The sequence below is a fragment of the Hippoglossus stenolepis genome, chromosome 10 (assembly GCF_022539355.2).
Source record: "Hippoglossus stenolepis isolate QCI-W04-F060 chromosome 10, HSTE1.2, whole genome shotgun sequence".
Classification (NCBI taxonomy): domain Eukaryota; kingdom Metazoa; phylum Chordata; class Actinopteri; order Pleuronectiformes; family Pleuronectidae; genus Hippoglossus; species Hippoglossus stenolepis.
The window spans coordinates 15454252-15474398 of NC_061492.1; the positions used below are offsets into that span (position 1 = coordinate 15454252).

The following is a 20147-nucleotide window of genomic DNA, read 5'->3' on the forward strand; positions in this document are numbered from 1 at the left end:
CAAATAAAGCAGCAGAAACATGCAGCCAAGTGCTAACGACATGCAGCATCACACCCATGACTGCACCATTGACAATGGTTACTTGTCAGTTTCTTAAATACATTTTAACACCATTTAACTAGCCTATACAGGGCTGTATGCCAGGTCCTGTAGTGACTTCAGTGTTTTCAAAGTGCGAGACAAAAACCTTTGCTCCTTGACAGCTGAGCAGCTTTGATATGAGTTTAAGGTTCATGCTTTAGTCCAACATTTACTTTTTTATTTGAGTAGTTTACAATGTTTTATTCTTTACTTACAGTTTTAATCTTAATTTTTGTAATGCGAGCCACTTGGAATGGTTTCATGGTGAATGTTATATATATATATATTTTTTTTTAGATCTCAAGTAGTCTGTAACTTTAACTGTTTTATTGTTCTCATCTAAAGAGTCAGCAATCGTCATTGTTCTCGTCATTAGTCAACAATTATCAAGTGCCTTTACTTAATTTAATTTATACATTTGCTCTGCTGTATTTTTGAGTGAAATATTACACATTTTCTCCATAATATTCATGTGCAATTATTACTAGATTATTTGCAGATACTATCACTATCAATGATTAGATGACTTTTGCTAGTGTGTTAGATATAATGTAATTTGTAAGGGTTATTCATTTAATAGTCACTGATTCCAGCTCCTTGAAGGTAGATATTGTTGGTTTACTTAGTCTTATCTAATTGTAAACTGAATATTTTGGGATTTAGGACAACTGATCAAACGTAACAAGAAATATCAAGTGAATTTGGGCACTAAGGAATTTGTTCCTATTTTCTGACATCTTGGAGACTTCTGTGTTGGTTTGCGCAGCCTACAAAAGAGCTTTAGGCATGTTTCCTCATACCTGCGGAATCTTGGTTTACAGGAGCTGCTTTAGCGAGAACATTCATCATGACGGCTGCAAGGTAGCTTTACTCGGATACTGTGATGGAACTACTGTGGGCAAAACAAAAAACCTAGCTCCGGAAGTGTCACTCAACAGGAGCCCCATAGGACGTCCAGATCTGAATGGCTCATTTGAGCACACATTTTCAGAAAGGTGGAGCAAGCAAAAGAGAGAGTCTGTGTCAGAAATCACTCACTTATCACTATACAGTCCACTATAAAGTGAATTTGCCATTTTGAAAGTGCTGTACGGATATTTAGTGAAACTTTTATACCCAATACCGTGCACTCATTGTTTCCCACAATGCATCAATGGTCACTAACCGAGCAACATATACCATAATGCATTGTGCCCGTGGCAGTGAGATAAGGGGAGAGAGGGCAGCAGGAACAGCCCAACATGTCGTACTTATGTAAATGCGAGCAGGGCAACACATCAGAGCACAAAATGAGACAAACATGTTTATTTCTCCATTTAGAGATGGTCATCCACCATGTTTTATTTAAGTATTTATACCAAGTAGCGGAGAAAACTTATTTTCCTTTGCTGATGAGCTCACTATTGCCGCATTCCATTACACATCGACCCTCGGAATGACGTCACACCCGAGTAACCCGAGTTGATAGCATTCCAGTTGCACAGGAACAATGTGTACGTTAGCCAGCTAGCCATTGTTAGCAAAAACAGTTCATAGTAACGCACTACGTGGCATTTAACGCATACTAACACTGTAGTAAAGTGTCATCAGACAGTAATTGGACTGTACTATGCATTCGACACATGACACACGTCACATATTTATGTTTAAAAACCATAAACATTTTTTGGAATAAAATCGAAACAATTAAGAACTAGAATCAGAAAGTAAACTTTCAGCCAGACGAACCCTTAAAGGGATGATTCCCACAAAAATGAAAATTCACTCATTATCTACTCACCACTATGCTGATGGAGGGGTGGGTAAAGTGTTTGAGTCCACAAAACACTTTTGGAGTTTCAGGGGTAAACAGCATTGCAGCCAAATCCAATTCAATTGAAGTAACTGGGATCAATTCTTCAAAACAGAAAAATACAACAGAAAAAAACAGTAAATGTCCTCTGTTATCCTCACATTGAGGCTGAAAACATGGTGTAAATGGCGCCGTTTCGAGTCGAATCTGAATGCCGGGGTCTTGGATGACACCACAGGAACAGTATGGAGGCATTTTGTGTTTTTTTCTGTTGTTTTTTTACATTTGAAGTAGTGGTCCCCAGTTACTTCTATTGTATTGGATTTGGCTGCAACGCTGTTTACCCCTGAAACTCCAAAGGTGTTTAGTGGACTGAAACAATTCAATCGTGGTGAGTAGATAATGAGTGAATTTTCATGTTCGTGTGAAGAATCTCTTTAATGGAACACTGCATATATAGTCGTCTACATAGAAGACAGTACTATGTGGTAAAGTAGGGGTTGGTGGATGAGTGGCTGATTTCCGACACAGCCAGTGGGTCTCATATTTATGTTTAAAAACCATGAACACTGTTTGAATAGAAGTGGACCCAAACAATTAAGAACAAGAATCAGACAGTGAACTTGCAGCCAGGCGAACCCTTAATGAAAACAACCAGTGGTTGCATCTCTCCACTTCCAGCATTGACTTTTTAAAAACAAGTCTATGACCTCATGTGATTGAGGAATAAAAATTTAAAAAAAAAAAAAGAGTAGAGAGGATCCCCCTGGAAACCACACAGGAGTGGCTCCCCGGACGCCATTGTGGCTCCAGATAAAACAGCGCGGGGTTCAACGGGGCCAAGTGCAGAATGGGCGCCTATAGAAACACTGCAGGGCTGGGTTGTTTTTTTTTTCAATGGGGGGCCGCATGAAAAGCCTCCACTACTACACCAGAGCGAGCGGCGGTGAACAGGGAGGGCGCTAGGACCCGGGAGAGCCGCGGGCGCCACAGAGGCATCGCAAGCCGGAGCGTTAGGGAGGTGTAGTGGAAGAAAGGCGAGAGAAACGGAGTCAATGAGAGCACTTTTGTCCAGGTTGTTGAAGGACCGACCGACTCCCAATACCGACACAACCGCTCCTATAATGACACGGACGCACTGTTGAGCCCCCCCGCGCAGGTAAACACGTCCGCGTTCTCCTTCGCATGGTTCACCACGAGAGAGGTCGACAGCTAAGACAGGGTAGGTCCCCATTGTGCTTAACATGGGATGCGGTTATTCTCACCCGAGCTGCCCTGCTAGGCCCCATATCCTTTTCTCTGTCGCTAGAGCCCGAAACGAGGCGCTTTGCTCACCTCGCTCCGCCGCCGCAGAAGGAGGAGAAGAAGAAGTTGTTGTTGCTTTTCTCTCTCTCTCTCTCTCTCCCACACACACACACACTCACACGCGCGCGCGTCCCTCGTAGTGAGTTATCGTAACGCGTTGTTTTTGTTTCTCTCTCCCCCCCCCTCCGCCACACAAACAAACATGTACATGCTAACCGTCATTAGCTAACCATCATTGTTTTTGAGGGGAGGAGGGGCTATCACCACCACTTCTGGGGCAAACCCCCCGCCCGCCCCCCCAGGCCATAATATCTGCAGTCCTGCTACTTTAATCCATGCTAGTTGTTTTTGATTCATGGAGCCGGGAGGTGAATGAAAACAAACAGATGAGCTCAACTTCAATTACTGTTGTCATCTACCGCAGCGTTTGTTTACTGGTTCGAGTGAGTAGATGTGAGAAGCAGTCACTCAGTTTACGCTTCTGCTTCTCTGCCTGTTGCTGTAACACTGCTGCACCCACACACACACACACACACAGTGACACACATCTGTTGTTGTGACTTGTTGTATCACTCCCTTTAAAAAAACCTCTTTTCACGCACTAGGGAGGTCATAAGGGGAAAGAAAAGGTCACATTAGTGCTATTTTGAGTCCATTTGGACCGATCATGTGGTTTCCAGTTGTTGTGATAAGGCTCACCCTCTTCACTGTGATCGTCCCACTTCCAGTGATGACAGTTATGCATGTAAGCGCTAAATCAGGTTAGCTACAGTGGTTCTTTATAAAGTGGCTTCGTTTTTCGCTGGAATCTTATGAAATAGGCGCCTGTTACGTAAAAGTATACTCATGTGGTAAGAAAAAAGAGCTGACATCTCACCAGAGCAGTTGAGATAAACCCCCCCCTGTTATTACTTATGTTATTGCCTGTTTGTCTCCATCTCTCAGAGATTGCATCTGCATGTACAGTATGGGAAAGGGAACATTGTCCCCAGGCATATTGTACCGGTTACGCCTTTACTGTCAAACTGTTTATCGGTCATGAGACTACATCTGTCCAGTGTGTGTATGCAGGGGGACTTGCCATGTGACCCGTGGAAGACGCAACAGGGCTGGCGTAATGATGCAGCCAGTGACTGCTTGGCTGTCCCTGTTCTATTTAGAAAATACCAGTCGCCTCCCACCCAATCCCCTCGCAGCTCCATTGACGCAAATGTGCCACCAGTTGCATGCAGAATCTGAGGAATGTTGTTTGAAAGTTTGTCCCTGTACACAGGCAGACTTATGGTGACCACCAGCAGCCCCCCAGCCCTCTGCGTGTGCCTCAGGAGTTTAGATTGTCACTGAAAGGCATGCGCTTCCGATGACGGTAACCCACTGCGTCACCATCGCATCACGGTTGTGTTCTCGGCCTGTCTCACGAAGCTGAGGAGACGTAAATACTTTTTATTTCATTCATCTTGTTTACTGGTTGCTCCACGCTGCTAAACGACCAAGTGATTTAATTTGCAACAGAGCAGGACTTCAAAGTCTCTGGAGACAGAAGGAGGTTGTTACGACTGGTGTATATTCATATAAGTCCGACTCTAGCTTGTCTGAACAGCTTGGAAACAAATACATTGACATGATTCGTGTTTGGGTTTCTGTTCGTGTCATCACAGGATTAAAGCAGTGAGCCCTCTTGGCTTTCAAGGTTACAAGAGCCGTGGTCTGGTTTTTTAGCTGCACCTACCCACAATATTCTTATCATTGGTGATGTGTTTTCAGGGAACTTGAAAGAGGAACTTGGCAGTGAGTAGTAGATCTCACTAGTAGTGGTTCCATTGTCTCATTTCGACACAAACCAAATGTGGCTTCAGGAACCGTTTTACAGCAACAGGTGAACAAGTTTGATGCTCCTGTTTCCTCGAATCTTAAATATCTGAGTGTAATGTTCTACCTTTTGTAGCCTCAAGCCAGCTGCTGACGTGGTTGTTTAGAGCGCCTGCAGAAAATAGAGCAAAAACTGTCTTGTATCTTATTGATCTGCAATGAAGGAAGTGTGGGGATGTTGACCTGAATTTCTGCTTCCTGCCCTAAACTCAATGGGACTGTCTGCTCTGGTCCAATGACAGGCTCAGTGTGTGGCATCTTTTCTGCATGACACTGATTTGCATTGAATGGGGTGGCCCCTGGAGCTGGAGCCAGAAAGATGAATGATTGAGAGCTGCACTGACAGCAGGGCGGGCAGGCGGGCGGGCAGGCAGGCGGTGGCCCAGAGGCCTGAGGACCATGTGACCCGCTGTCAGGGTATTGGGTTCATTCAGTGGCTGCTGGCTGCAGCGCTGGCAGCGGCCCAGCTTTTCCACACAGGCCGCAGTAGCAACAGGTCGCTCCCATTAAAACAGCAGCGCTCTGTTGTGGCTCCAGAGCCGGTCTTGTGCATGTGTTGCTTTTTTGGCTGTGGTGCGCGTGCTTAGGTTTGTTTGTGTGATGTGTCCCAATGTGTATATTATGTGTGCGTGCCTGTGTCACAGAGTACACACCAAGATGCCGAACGGATCCAGCAGTTTGTGTGATCCTTGGTTTGAATTGCATTCAGTTTGCTTTTGCTTTTTTTCAAATCCCTCGCTCCAAGATCCTTCCAACGTCGAATGTGTGACACAAGCACCACGACCCCAGTGCAATAAGCAAAAACAGTGAGCAAAAATAAACCCCTGCTCTCCTAAACTCACTTTTGCTCATTGATGGAAGCGGGCAGAGGCAGAAAAAGACGTGTTGATCGCACACTCGCAGACAGACACACTCGAGCCTGGAGCTGTACTGATATGACTCGCAGCCTGTCAATAGTCACATCCACTTCCTGTTGTTGTCCCCACCAGTAGGCTGGATGGGGGTCACTCAAACAGAGCTCCCTTTTGATGGCTTTACTCTGACGGAGCAGCGGCAGGCAAATTGATTTCAGTTGATGGTCAGAGATTGCCTGGTGCAGTATGTGACATTTGTGTGAACAAGCGTGGCAATTGATCATTCTCCTGCTTCCCTCCTGCTCTGAAAGCTGTATTTATATCATAAAGAAGCACTGAATTACTGAAAAGGTCGAGTGTTTTGGTTACAATAGCCTGCAGGTTTCTTCGTATGTGCTGCTGCTGATGGAATTCCGCCCTGTTTGGTTTACCAGATGACTGTCATTCCAGTGTCATCCCGTCTTATATCATACACTCTAACAAGAGTGTGAGCAGGTATACAGATGAGACGGCTGTAGTTTTCATTTGTCTCTCTGAAGACCTTTTGACACAGTCACTATAATGTGACGGCAGCTTTTTTCACGTCTGTTTTGTGTGAGAAGATGAGCCCAAGTTGTTGTTCTGGACACAAACTTCCGCACCACTTCCACCACAGGTCATGCAGGTGTGAATGAAAACCCCAACACTCAGGGTTTGCGGTGTGTAAAAGAGCAGTAAACAGTGCACTATCTACACACAACTTCTTTAAATCATTACTCGAAAATCACACATTCAGGCCCATTTAGTTGCTGTTCTGGAGCTTTTTATCATGTAATCTTTTGCCTGGTTGAAAAAACTAAAATTTGTGATGTAAACTCATTATGTCCATTTTACAATTAACAGAACAATCTCTTCTCATTTAGCAGCACTTCTGGAGGTCTTGATTTGGGTTTTAAAAAATTCCCCAGGTCAGTGGTAGTACACATAATCTCCTGAAATTATCCAGAGGAGCTGTATGTGACAATGTAAATGTCAGAGTTAGAGGTTCTGGCCAATATTTTGAAGTTTTTCCTGCCTGCCCCCTGGTAAAACCTCTGGAGAGTCTCTGAGCAAACCAATGTGAGAATACAGTAGGAGATAACTCGGAGGATTCAGCATGAGCGAGTGGAGTGTTGATGGCGTTTTTTTTTCTTCTAACACGTGATGGATGTGAAACTGAAAAAAGACAGAAATACAAACCTTTCAGAATGTGAAAGAGGTGTCAGAAGACACTGACGAATGACGCCTGCATTGATGTGCTGTAAACAAAAACACATGATCTCTGCAGCATAATTTATGTCCTGCAACCTGCACGCTGAGCCACCCGTCACCCGGAGATTTCTCTAATGTTGTCAACGCGTCTAATTAGAGAATACCTGCTGCATTCTTCATATTTGAAAAGCAAACTCCAGAGATTGTCTGGACATTTTCCAGTGTTCATAGAGACTTATGACAGCAGCATTCCTAGTAATCTATAATGTGTTTCATTATCAAGTAATTGTTATGCACATGGAAATTCAAATCTTAATTAACATGACTTAAGTGATCAAGTAATATGAATAACTTCATTTGAAACTCCATTTCATAATTACAGAAACATCTGTATCTTTACTAAAATATATATTTTGAGCAATATGTAGAAGCACAGGTTGACGAGGTTTTATGTTTGGAGGCTGCTGAGCTCTATCATAAAGATTAAATATGGTCATAGGGAAGTTAATCAAAAAATGTGGAATTTCGCTTTGCGGTGGAGCACTTGAGTGTTGCTCTGATCAGGAAAAAGAGCGATTGGAAAATCCTTTTGTGTTCAAACATTTTACGTCTCTCATCCAGTCTCGTTTGAGTTTTAGCCAAAACAAAAGTCTACAAAGTCTGCCGCCCCCCCTTAGAAACTCGTATACCTATAGCAAAGACATCACATTCATCAAACTTTTCCAAATCCCTTACATTTTGAACATTCTTGCCACTTATACCTATAGTATAAAAACGCAGGAAAAAGGATTTAGTTACAGAATCAACATGGCAACATTTGTATATGATTTTAGGATAGGATCCAACCATAAGCTGTGCAACTGCAAAATAACTTCAATCATTTTGACATTATTGGATGACTTTATTTTCTAACTCACTGCTGTTCTCATCATGAGTAGAAAAAAAAAAGCTCAGTCTTTCAGAAATGGTTGTGTTTTGTGAGAACAGCATGGAATTTTCCAATACGGGAAACTTTATTGTAAATGCCAAAAACCGCGGCCTTACACAGATATTTGACCTTGCAGTGGTGCAGGTTTCACATCTGAAAGGGACGGCGCTGTGGTTTTAGCATGTACTCCCCTTACTGCGCCATAAAGCATGAGGATCTTCTTAATTCCACTGCCTGTTGACCCGAGGGTTAATATTCAGACAAGTGGAAAGAAATCTTTTACCTCAATACGGGGCTAATTTTTACTCCTCTTCAACTAATAGGTTACCACCATTGAGAAGTCGGCTATAAACCCCAGGACCCCGTCTCCAGGCTCCTGCACAGGGCTGCGTGAAGGAAGCGAAGCTGTGTCTCTTCCTGTGGGAAACCTGGATCCTCAACCCTGCCCACCAACATGACCAATGTGGTGATCGTCAAGGAGGGATGGCTCCATAAAAGAGGTAAATAGACAGATAGATGAATCTTTTGCGATGCAGTTTGATTTAATATCTGCTGTTAAATCTTGAGTGTTTGGTGTTTTGGAATACAGCTGCACTCGAACCTTGAAAAGATAATAACTGAATGCACCTCATAATTTGAAGTACTTTATGTGATCTGCTTTCTTTTGTGTTGTTTACAATTCAATCAAGATGTTTTAGAGTCATAATCACCCTTTGCACATGAAACCACAACTCAGAAATCTTCCGGGCTGACTGCAGACAAAGAAAGACCCCGAAATACGTTAATAATGTACATTTTTTTTAAATTCCTTGTCAATACCTGTCTGACTAATGTATTTAACCGATTCTACTTGGTTTATGCATTCAGCACATGCATGGAAGGTTTTATCTACAGCGCTTTTGGGGCGTTAATTGGAATACAGTATAATGATTAAAATGTTTCGACTAGTTTATCTTCATTCCTGGCATTCTTGGATTAAGCAGCAGTTTACTGTAGTGTGTATTATATCAAAATAAAAGCTGCAGAAATGCCTGAGCTCAATCACATATGTCCAAGGGGATTGATTACTAGTTGAACCATATTTTAACAGCCATAGATCTAAAGAGCCATCCAGTTGTGGAGACCCCAGCGGGCCCCATTCAGCTGCTCTGACAGTGCTTGTGTGGCGTAGTGTGGCTCTGTGTCGGGCGTGAGTCCTGTTGTTTGGACGAAGAGGCATTCCTCACATACCTGCTGGCTTTGAGCAGCTTAATGTGTTCATACTAACTCTGCCTTTCGAACTGCGACTGCCTCACGGAGCCCCACACCACCACCACCACCACCAGGGGCAAAATAGGATCAGGAATTTCTCCAAAACCGCTGAAGGCGCCCAGGCCCAGTGCCAGAGATCCAGGCTTTTACTGGAAGAGGGGAAACCGAGGCTCTGACTGAGGGGATAAGGTGATGGGAGCAGGTCACCAGGAGAGTTCCTTGGGACTCTATGGGGGGAACAGAGTTCTGCTGTGGTGTGTTAGCCACCCACCCACCCCCTCCCTCCTTGAGGCCTGGGCTAAGAGCATAACAGTCTGCTGTTTTAGGAAAGGGTCAGTCAGCCTGGTTCGACTCAGTCGGTCGTAGGCAGACACACCCTGGTCATTCCAGTGAGCGTACGGACTAAACATTGGTTGCTGTTTGTGTCTTATCAGCAAAAGTTCTATTTAGTGTTGACCAATGATGCAAAGGTAGAAACCTTATTTAGAGCTTTATCAAATCAATAATCCTGGATTAATGATAAAACATCTGCATCTACCACTAGAGCGAAAAACTCTCAAAATGTGTGTTCTGTACCTGAGGCAGACTCTGTTATTACATCCACCAAGGAGGTTATGTTTTTGTCTGCGTTAGTTAGTTAACAGGATTATGCAAAATCTTGGGGAGGGGCTGGGCACTACCCCAGGAAGAACACATTACATTTTAGTTTTTCACTTCCTTTAACATAGTGAGATAATGTGTTTTTCAACCGTTTCTTTGTATTCTCAGAGAATGATCCATGGATCTTGTTTTTAAAAAAAATCTGTCAAGCTCAGGTGACTGATATTCCTGAGTGTGTAAAATGTGGTGCAATCAAAATCCGGATCTGGTGAATTTAAATGAGGTTTCATAAGGAGACTGTTGGGCCTTGGTGGAGGTTCGCACTCTACTGAGTGTCATTGTGTTGAAAGGGGAACCATCACTTCTCTGGAAGAAAACATGTAACATTTTATTCGTTTTGCATTACAGTTGAAGGTTTAGGCTCAAATGTCATTCATTCTTTCTGTTTTCTATACCAACAAAATTGTCACTTTTCCTCATTTTCAGCCGATAAAAGAATTTTGATAGAGCGCCTGTGTTAAATGTAACTATACCAGAAGTCAAATTGTGACCGTTAGAAAAACAGTTGTTGGCTTGTGTGGAAGTACATGTGCGTACACACACACATACATACACACACGAACTGCTAGCAGTGATAGCCTTCTAGTTGTGTCACACACACACATACACACACTAAACAAACAACCCTTCAGGAATAGTGAGTTGGCATGCTGTCGCAGCCCAGCAGCTGTGCCCTGTGAAATGTCACCCAGAGCCGCAGTGTTTTGATTGGAGGGCGTCCGCCTGCCTCCTTGACAGGAAGGCTTTTAGTGTCGCGTCACTGTCACGCAGTCTTTGCCCCAGAGTCACTGCACAGAAGGTGAACCTGCAAGTAGCCCTGTCTCTGTGTCCATCACCTCAGCCAGGCAGCCCCCGCGCAACTGCTATCATCCCATGTTGAACCTTTAGTGGGATTTTGTGTGCGTGCGCGCGTGTGCGTGTGATGCTTGTGTGTTTGTGTGTGATGGCGCCACCCAAGTGACTCACATCACCATGTGGGCGTAATAATAAATGGCTTATACCACTTCCAAGTGTGTTCAGCATGCTCATTACTCCCATGTGTGCACTCAAAACACAAATTTAACGTTTTAAAAAGGATGTCCCTCCATATTTCCATCAACATTGTACGTGCGCTCCATGGCGATGGTCTCGCTCCAAACCATGACTTAACAAAAGCGAGCACAGTTGAAGTGTTACGTCGTCCTCGAGTGATGCCTCGTTTAATGGTTTTATGGTGAGCTTGTCACCGGCACAGAGCGCTGCAGCCCTGGTGCCACAGCTGAGCACATCCGTGCCACACACACATACACACACACTCTCACTTTCGCTCTTTGATTCCTGTCTGATTAATCATGTTCAGAATGCTCGATAAAGAATCCGTAGCAACCATTGTGCCTCATTATTCCTGTTAACCCCCCCAGTGGAGCGACTGTCATTAGAGCTGCAGATTCTTGGCCTCCGAGTGCTCCGTACATTTGTTCCAGACAGACTGCACTCAGTGAAATGATCTCATTCTGAAGGACACACCTTGATATTTTCTCTTTAAGCCTATGTGCTGCAGTAATGTGTCTGGCTCATGGACACTGTCTGGGATGTGTTGTTGTGACGGTTATCTTGGTTATCTGTTTTGGAAGGACAATTTTTGGAATGCAAGACAAAGCCGCTGAGTAGGACGGGAGGTGTGTGTGTGTGTGTGTGTGTGTGTGTGTGTGTGTGTGTGTGTGTGTGTGTGTGTGTGTGTGTGTGTGTGTGTGTGTGTGTGTGTGTGTGTGTGTGTGTGTGTGTGTGTGTGTGTGTGTGTGTGTGTGTGTGTGTGTGTCTAGAAATGCATATGCAAATAAGTGACTGTGTATTGACAGTGCAAAGCATATTTATTCAGACGTTACGCTGCCAGCAGGACGTTACCCAGTGCCCTTTTACGCACAGACCACATCGCAAGTACAGCCCTGCATAAACACTGTAACTCTGTTGTTACTATCACAACCAGTTGTTATATGTCCCCAAATGATACTTCCCTTTTAGATCCGTCACAGTGCACCCACACGCTTTGAATGTGCCTACGGCCTCTAGTGGCCACAGAGGCCGAGTAGCATGTTATTTCTTTTTGCTAGTGTGTTTTTCCATCAAAGCCCGAGCATCATCAGACATCAAAGAGGCAGATTGTGGGTTCCCTAGTTTCCAGGGAAGCGCTGCGGCCAAGAACCCAGTGAAGCTCGACAGAACAGCGCTCGCTTGTCCTCCCCTCTTCCCTGGCCCTTGTTTGTTTGACTCATTTGCTCCCTGACAAGTATAAAGAGCCGGCCCCCTCGTTAGGCTAACGAAGGCCACAACAACTGTTGGATTTGGGTAGCACGCTCAGCTGGCTCTGACTCATGAGAGGAGGGGTGCGGTGAGAGAGGGAGGGGAAGCGGAGAACACAGCAGTATGAGATAGCGAGTGGGAGATAAAGGTGGTGGTGGGGGGCAGACACAGAGCGACAGAAGTTGAGCAGCGACTTTGTGATATTCCCAGAACATTGCTCAGTGACCCTGTCGGCCTCAGCAGAGTGGATGGATGCTGTGTGCGACACGCTGCACAGACCCTCTCGTGGTTTGGTTTGGAGTGCATTCGCTGATTTGCTCCTTCGCTGGTCATGCGACTGAAGGACACCCCATGCTCTGCTCCTCCAAGCAAGACCTTGTTGGTGGTCCAGGAAAGTGCATGAGACGCAAAGCGGGAACAAGAGAGTAGGCCGGGGGGGGGTGCATTGGTTCTGTGAAACACCAGACACAGTGGTCGATGTAGGTGAAACAAATTTTCTTTCAGCTTTTGAATATTTGTGCCTTGTGTAGTTTTGTGTGGGACGTCTCTGTAAGGGAATACGTTGCGTGTTTCAAAGTAACAGACCCACCAGATTAAAAATGTCTCATGATGCTGCAATGCTGACGGTCTCAGGATCTCAGCACTTTGACTGGCTGCCAGCTCTGCTGCTGGGCTCGCCCAGGCTCCTACACATCCCCTCATTATGGCTGTCATGGGCCACACACTGCTGCAATACACAGACACACATACACACATGATATACTGTGGAAGTGGAGCAATAGCTCATCCCTTTTGCTGATATTTTCAACTGCAATGTCACAAAGTGCACTTCAAATAACACAATCCTTTTATATAATACAAAAATGTTTGTTATTTATCATCTAAATTTGTGAACTAAATGTTAGAGTAATTACAAACAAAGTTCATTAGTTATTTTTAGTCATTTATGTTTTTAGTCCATATTGGCAAGACTCTGGACATCCATCTTGGCAACACCACCAGGCCGTTATTTTGGGCAAACATGACCAATTCTCTGTGTAAATGAAGGGGGAGAGAATCATAACCAGTTCTATACTGGACTTAATCCCCAAATAAAGGTCAAAACCCTTAATACTTATACTACACATGCACAAGGTTTCAATTGCATCAAGGCATGTAAAGATGTACACATGACGACTCCCAAAAAGTGAAACCGCAGCCTCTTGATTGCCACCGGGTGGCTAGCTGCAGTATAAGTAACAAATTCGGTCTCCTCCATGTTAATAGAGGGGATATAGTTGTAGAAGAAATATTTCTGTACTTTGCACGTTCTTTGAATGGCCACTAAATATTATATACATTGTGCCCAACTTTTCAAAATAAACAAATAACACAACTTATGAAACTACATTTAGCCAACGTTTCATCTTTCATTTTCATGTTACTGCAGTCAATCATTTATTCAGCGATTCTTCCCTTTACAAGCTGCTACTAAAATATGTAGAATCAAACAATTAAAGAACAAGAAGGGTATTTAATGTTCTTTTATCTACATGTACAGTGAATACATCTATTAACATCAGAGCTTACGAAAGAGAATTTGAAGAGAACAAGTAAACAGGTAAATTAGGATTTAGTAATCATTTTCATTAAAGTAAAAAGTGAAACCTTCCTGGAATTTCTATTTTTATTTTTAATAAACAGCCAAAAAGTTTATGGAAAACAAATCAGATGTTGGTAGCAAAGTAAACTGAGCAAACTTGGTGATGAAAGTTAATTTAATAGTTTGACCAAAACCAACAGACGAAGCATGTTTTACTTTTTACAAAAGATAACTTTTCAACAGTTAACCCCAAATTTTCTGGTGAAAATTTCATCTAACACCAAACTGAATAACAGCAGTGGAGGCTGAAATGCTAGACAGCTTCGGTGATGGAGCCCCTGTAGGCAGCGTCCAGCAGCAGAGGGTGTCACACCGGGACGCCAGCGCTCTGGTTGGGTGTCTGGCCGTCAGCACAGACCCCCTGCTCTGGGTAATGGGAAGCAGTCTTCCTGCTAAATGTGGTGTAGAGAAGTAAATTACTGGGGTGCAGCTGTCGGCAGGCAGGCTGGCTGGCAGCACCGACGGGACCAGGAGGCTGAGGGAGGTGGCACCTTCACCGCTCGTCTCCTCTAGCGGCAAGCCCGCTGTGTGCTTACTTTGCTGTGCAGAGTCCGCCTGTTCGCCACAACTGTGGTGCAGTCTCGGTCACTGTCCTCCCCTCTTTTTGTCTCTGTTGTTTCATCTCTGTCCTTCCTCTTGTTCTTGTCCATTCTTAACTCCTACATTCTTCCTCTTCTCCTCATCCCTATTAACTCCCCCCTTCCCTCCCTGCCTGCCCCCAACAGCTCACCCACTTTCGATCCTCCCCCACTTCCAGCGCACGCTCCCCACCCACCACCCTGTTGCTAGGATAATGACCCCGCTGACAACTCAAACCCACGGCGGAAGCAGCTATGGACCAGCGAAAAGCTCCCAGTCTCCGACATCAATCACATCACTGGCTCCTCTTGCCGGTTTAGGGCGGGTAGGGGAGATGGAGATGAAGGGGATGCTCAGTCTGCAGACTGAGAGCTGACTGTATGTTAATTTATGTGATATATATATCCTCCACATCAGCTTTCTCTGGTACTGAACATTGTTTATTCAGAGGGCATATAGAAAGTTTCATCATGCTTTAAAGAGGAAGTTGGTCTTTACATATTTGAGCAGCTGGAGATTGTCTTCCTCTACAAAAATAAACAGGATCCTTTATTTATTCTTTTTTGTTCGAGAGTGTTAGATCTTACACTGGTCATTGAGAGTTCATTGGCACTAATTTGCTCTAAATAATGTGTGTTTATTTGTTTGCCATGCAGTAACCCAGTTAACTAATCCATGGACTGCTTGTTTACCCAGGGAGAGGGGGCAAATCTCAGCCCCAGTGTGGCAGGGGGGAACTTCCCACAGTGTCTCTATGGTAATCAGCAGGTGTCACTCACCACGGAGAAGAAGTGAGGGCTTTCTTATGAGCGTGAGAAAGAGGGGCAGCCTCAACCGTGCCCCCCCATCCCCCTTACTTTTTTTTTTTCCTGTTGGGGTAGCAGCAACAACCGCAGTGACAGAGAGAAAGAGCGAGGGATAAGGGCAAGAGACAGAGAGGGCTACATTGGAGGCCAGGGTGGCCCTTCCCCGCAACCTGTTGATGCCGCTGCCAAAGCCCTGGCAATGTCGTCCCCCATCCAGCTGCATGGAAGAGAGAGGGGCTAACAAAAGAGGGTTGGACAGGAGGGGAGGAGGGTGCTGGAAGACATAAAGAGACTTGGAAAAAAATTAAGGAGGCCGAAGTCCCAGACAGTTTAGGATGGCATGTCAGCCTGATGTCGCCTTATATGGTCACAGCGAAATGGGGCAAATGGGTAGTTTTGGTGCCCGGGATGCACGGGAAGCCCAGCTCTGAGCTCTTGCGGCTCATAGTAGGGGGTTTGGTGTGGGGCGGAGTTTGTGGTTGCTGGGGCTCAGCAGTGACCCCCTGCATCAGGGAGCCCCCTCTCCTCTGGAGCGGGCGGACTGTGGCTCATTGAGATGCAGGGCACAGGGTGGCAGGCCACAGCTGCAGCCTACAGGCAGAGCGCGGCAGAAAAGGGCCGAAGGGATGGCGGGGGCGGCTGAGGAAAAACCAACAAAAGGCGCAGCCCCCCACTCCCCTCCTCCCTCGCTTTGGAGTTCAGATTCCCTAATCCTCAACCTCCGTCTAACCCCCCCCTTCTCATCCGATTCTCACCACTCACATGCACAGTTCACGCAGTTACCACTCGCTCCCTTCCTCTCATCCCCAAGCTATGAATGGCCAGACAGGGACAAAACCCAACAGCAGCCCCCGCAGGAAGTCCAACCACTGGGTGTAGGCACTGAGAGACGCGTTTTGTCTGACCCTCTCAGTGTGTGTGTGTGTGTGTGTGTGTGTGTGTGTGTGTGTGTGTGTGTGTGTGTGTGTGTGTGTGTGTGTGTGTGTGTGTGTGTGTGTGTGTGTGTGTGTGTGTGTGTGTGTGTGTGTGTGTGTGTGTGTGTGGGAGAGACAAGGTGCGTGACGACTAAGGTGCAATACTAAGGGGGCCGAGATGCAACAGAGCTGTTTGTTTGTCAAGACACTGTGATGATGAATGTTGAATGATGTGTGTTATTAAATCCAACAACCTACAGCAGCTGGGACCTCAGCATTCCCGACGTTGTCATGTAGAGACGGACAGAACGAAACGCTTCTCGGAAACAGCCACTAACCTCTGGCATTCTCTGTCGTCTTTCTCTCTCTCTCCCCGATGTCTAAAGCATTCCACGTTTTTCTCCCTTTTGTTTATTGACTCCTCAATGAGGCTGCCTCGCCAGCCCGTACTGTTAAAGCCTCTTAAACCAAGTTGACTTGCAAATGGCTTCAGCGTCAAAAGGAAGCCCAAATATAAATTTGCATTGGATGTTTTTCTCGCTATTTTCTCTTTAATCAGGTAAAACTCGTAGGTTAAGGTAGTTTCACAAACCTTAAAGACACATACCTGAGATAAAATGATTAAACTAAAGCTAGGGTTTGTAATCCTGGAAAAGCTGTCAAGAGCAGGCTACACTTTGATAATATGCAACCGATACATCCCACACTCGCTCGCTAACTTCTGGCTATCGTCTCTGCTTCAGCGGCCTATGTCCCTCAAACGGCAGAAGACTCCGGTCATACACAGTGAGAGCGCAGGTAGGGTGTTCGCAGGCAGGTCGTTGTGTGACAGGTACACCAACTGATCATTTAATTCGGTCCAAGTGAAATGATTGGTTGTGTTTATTACAGTCCTATGAAGGCCAGACACCAGCATTTATTCTTTTTTTTCTTCAATAGACCTTTTTTATCGAGGTCTTATCAGGATATGAAGAGGATTTCAACGAACCAGATAAATAGTGTTTAAGAAATCACTTACAAACCCAACCTTTAAACACAGTTCTACAAACAAATCTGATATTAAAACCTCTCTGGGGGATACCATTTCTGATCACACACCAGTATTTTTACAAATAGTGCTCATGCATACGTAAACAGACATGCTCCACCGTGTACAGCTGTGGTTGAACCTGTTCTCTCAGCGTGTGTGTTAAGGGTATAGAGGGCGCGTCGACGGCGTGCTGGAGCTGTCCACACATAGGGCCCATGCAGCAGTTGGCAAATAAAGATGAATTCTGTTGTGTTTGGCAGCGGTTCTCCGTTCATTATTTTCCACTTTGCCCAGCGCGCATCCCAGACCTCAGCAGCTGCTTGTCATGTAAAGACACTCTATCAGGCCCTGACAGCTCCTCCCATACACACACATATGCACGCACACACATTATGCATTGCTCATACACACTTCACTTGCGCTCGCACCCCCCACGCGCAGTCGTACATATGTGGGGAACATATGTAGTGATCTGTCTCACTACCGCTCCACTCAGCACAACTCTTTGCACACTGTGTAGCTTTCTCATCCCCTCGAGTTCTCTCATCTCTCATCTGGTGTCAAATCAGTCTTCCCGCTCCGCCGTCCTTCCCCTAATTTGGTTGAGTTGAGTCACATGTGCGCTGTCACACTTTACATGTATTAGAAAAGCATTTGATTCAGGGACACACCTCATTTAGTGGATGCTTCCTCGCGCAGTTGACTCTGTTGCAGTCGAACCCGACACTTGAAGCAGGTTTTATCTTATCTAGGTTGTGGTCAGTCTGTCTGTTGGCTAGTTTCCTGTTTTGGAGAACACGTTGACATCAAAAGAGTTTAGTTTACTGGAACGCAGTGTTGATGAACTGACTTAAAAGCAGAAGGCTCTCCTCTGTTGTTTTGTGGCCCCATTGTCTTTTGTCAGCAGTCTGCACTGTTTCTCACTGTTCACAGGATGCATTGGAGTCTATTCTCCAAAGCGTCAAAGTCAAGTCGTATCTCCTGTCTATCTACTTGGAGCTACTATAAGGACTGGAGTTTTGAAAAATATTTAGTGAATAGATTGATTTATTATTTGTGCATAATTACCTTAATAATAAATTCTGTGCTCACATTTAATCTCCTGTTCTAGTCATTAATAGAAAATTACAGAACGCAAATCTGTCAGTTGTGGGTTCTTGTCTTGTTGGCACTTATGAAAGACAGAATAAAAGGAGAAGAAGGGGGAAATCGGTGTAAATGGGAAGCTGACAAAGGTCATCTTTGTTGCTTACTCTCTAAGGGTAAACTGTTTGTGTGGGGGGTTGAGCTTCAGAGTGGTGGAGACAAACACACACACACATACACACAGACAACCGGATATAGCTGCTTCCACTGTTGTCATGTGACCAGTTTGTGGTCGCAGACGAGGAAGTTGCAGTGTCTAGAAAGAGGAGGCACTAGCTAAGAATTTAAGTTGCAGAAGTGGATTTACATATCTGTGGCTGTCATTTATTTTCAGATGTCTGTCACAGTGCTGAAAAGGCAGAAGACACACAAACATTTTTTTTTTACAACCACATGTGAAAAATGTGTGTTTATATCACAGTGGGGATGAAACGGTTACCGGTTTCACATGATCCCTGACTGTTAGTTTAACAGTTCCAGTCTTTAATTACCGTGGTGATTTGGTTGATACTGTAACAGCACAAGCTGTTTGTGCTCTGGCTATAGCTAGCAACCGTTGGCACCCACTGCCACCAAATTGCGAACCTTTTAACGAACGCTGATATTTTGTCCTGAATCAAGTGTGAGCTATCAGAGTGGTGAGCTATCATTGTCATCTCCCCCGGCATCCATTTGCCAGAGGCCGCCTCAGTTTGGAAAACGTCTACCAGCACAGTACACGTCACACCATGCGCTGCTGCGTCACAAATGAACACCCATGCTAATTGTGATGGGTGCTGTGCGTCACTGGAGCTGGCAGGCAAAGCTCACCGACTTCCAAACTGGATGTTGATTTAATCTATTTTACACACAAACACCTCTCAGTTCCTACTAGGCACACACACACACACACACACACACACACACACACACACACACACACACACACACACACACACACACACACACACACACTTATGGACACACAAGCACATACATGCATACACATCTCTTGAGATCAGGATCTGCTATAAAGAACATGAGGTCTTTGCTCAGTCTGGAAGTGATTTGCTGCATTCCTGCTGAAACCAAACCAAAACTAGAGTTTCTCGTCTCTCAACCGATGAGAGTGCACGCTGGAGCCCTTTGTGTGGTGTCATGGTGTCAGGTAGGGGCCTCATTATGCTGCCTCTGCATTGTGCACATACTGTCCTTTAGTGTGTGCTGGCATGAACTATAGCTGGGGGATATGGGTCAGCCAAAACCTGACCACAGAGCGAGGCACCAGCTGGGGCCAAGCTGAGGAGAACAAGGCTCAGTTTGTAGACTTTCTAGCTTCACCCGGAAGGATTTAGGCAGTTTGTGATTGTGTCAAACAGGCTGTTGGTTTAATTCCTACCTTGCTGTTGTATGACTGCATTTACTCTTAAATATACAACATGTAACAGGTCTCCATTAAAATGTCTAAAAACGATCTATGACATATATTTTATCGACTTGTGAACTTACATTATCCAAACTGTTTCTAACAATGTTCAAACCCAGAGAAATCCCCAATTTTATTCAAGGCTTTAAAATCAGTCATATCCGCTTTGCCCGTCTCTTCCATAACTTCCGGGGAAAAGAGGAGGAAGGGAAAACACACTCTGCGAGCCAGTGAGCCAGTCAGCTGTTTTTTCCCTCCACTGTGTTGGTCACTTGTAATGGATCACGATTATTCATTTACCGTTTGCTGCAAAACATGGATAAAACTTGAATCCGTTACCTCATCAGCGAAGGTAGAATCCCACGACCCCACGCT

The 20147-nt window shown here is 45.0% G+C and overlaps 1 protein-coding gene across 2 annotated transcripts in view; it reads left to right on the forward strand.

Moving 5' to 3' along the window:
* The first annotated feature begins 2784 nt into the window (after nt 1–2784).
* akt1 (v-akt murine thymoma viral oncogene homolog 1) overlaps nt 2785–20147 on the forward strand; it is a 35340-nt gene continuing 17977 nt past the window's right edge. Inside the window, exons 1-2 of one of the 2 annotated variants that reach the window (XM_035167633.2) lie at nt 2785–3095; nt 8383–8559. In XM_035167633.2, the coding sequence (XP_035023524.1) occupies nt 8514–8559 (46 nt within the window). In that variant the 5' untranslated portion in view covers nt 2785–3095; nt 8383–8513. The remainder of the gene's footprint in view (nt 3096–8382; nt 8560–20147) is intronic. The other variant, XM_035167632.2, reaches the window with a different exon arrangement.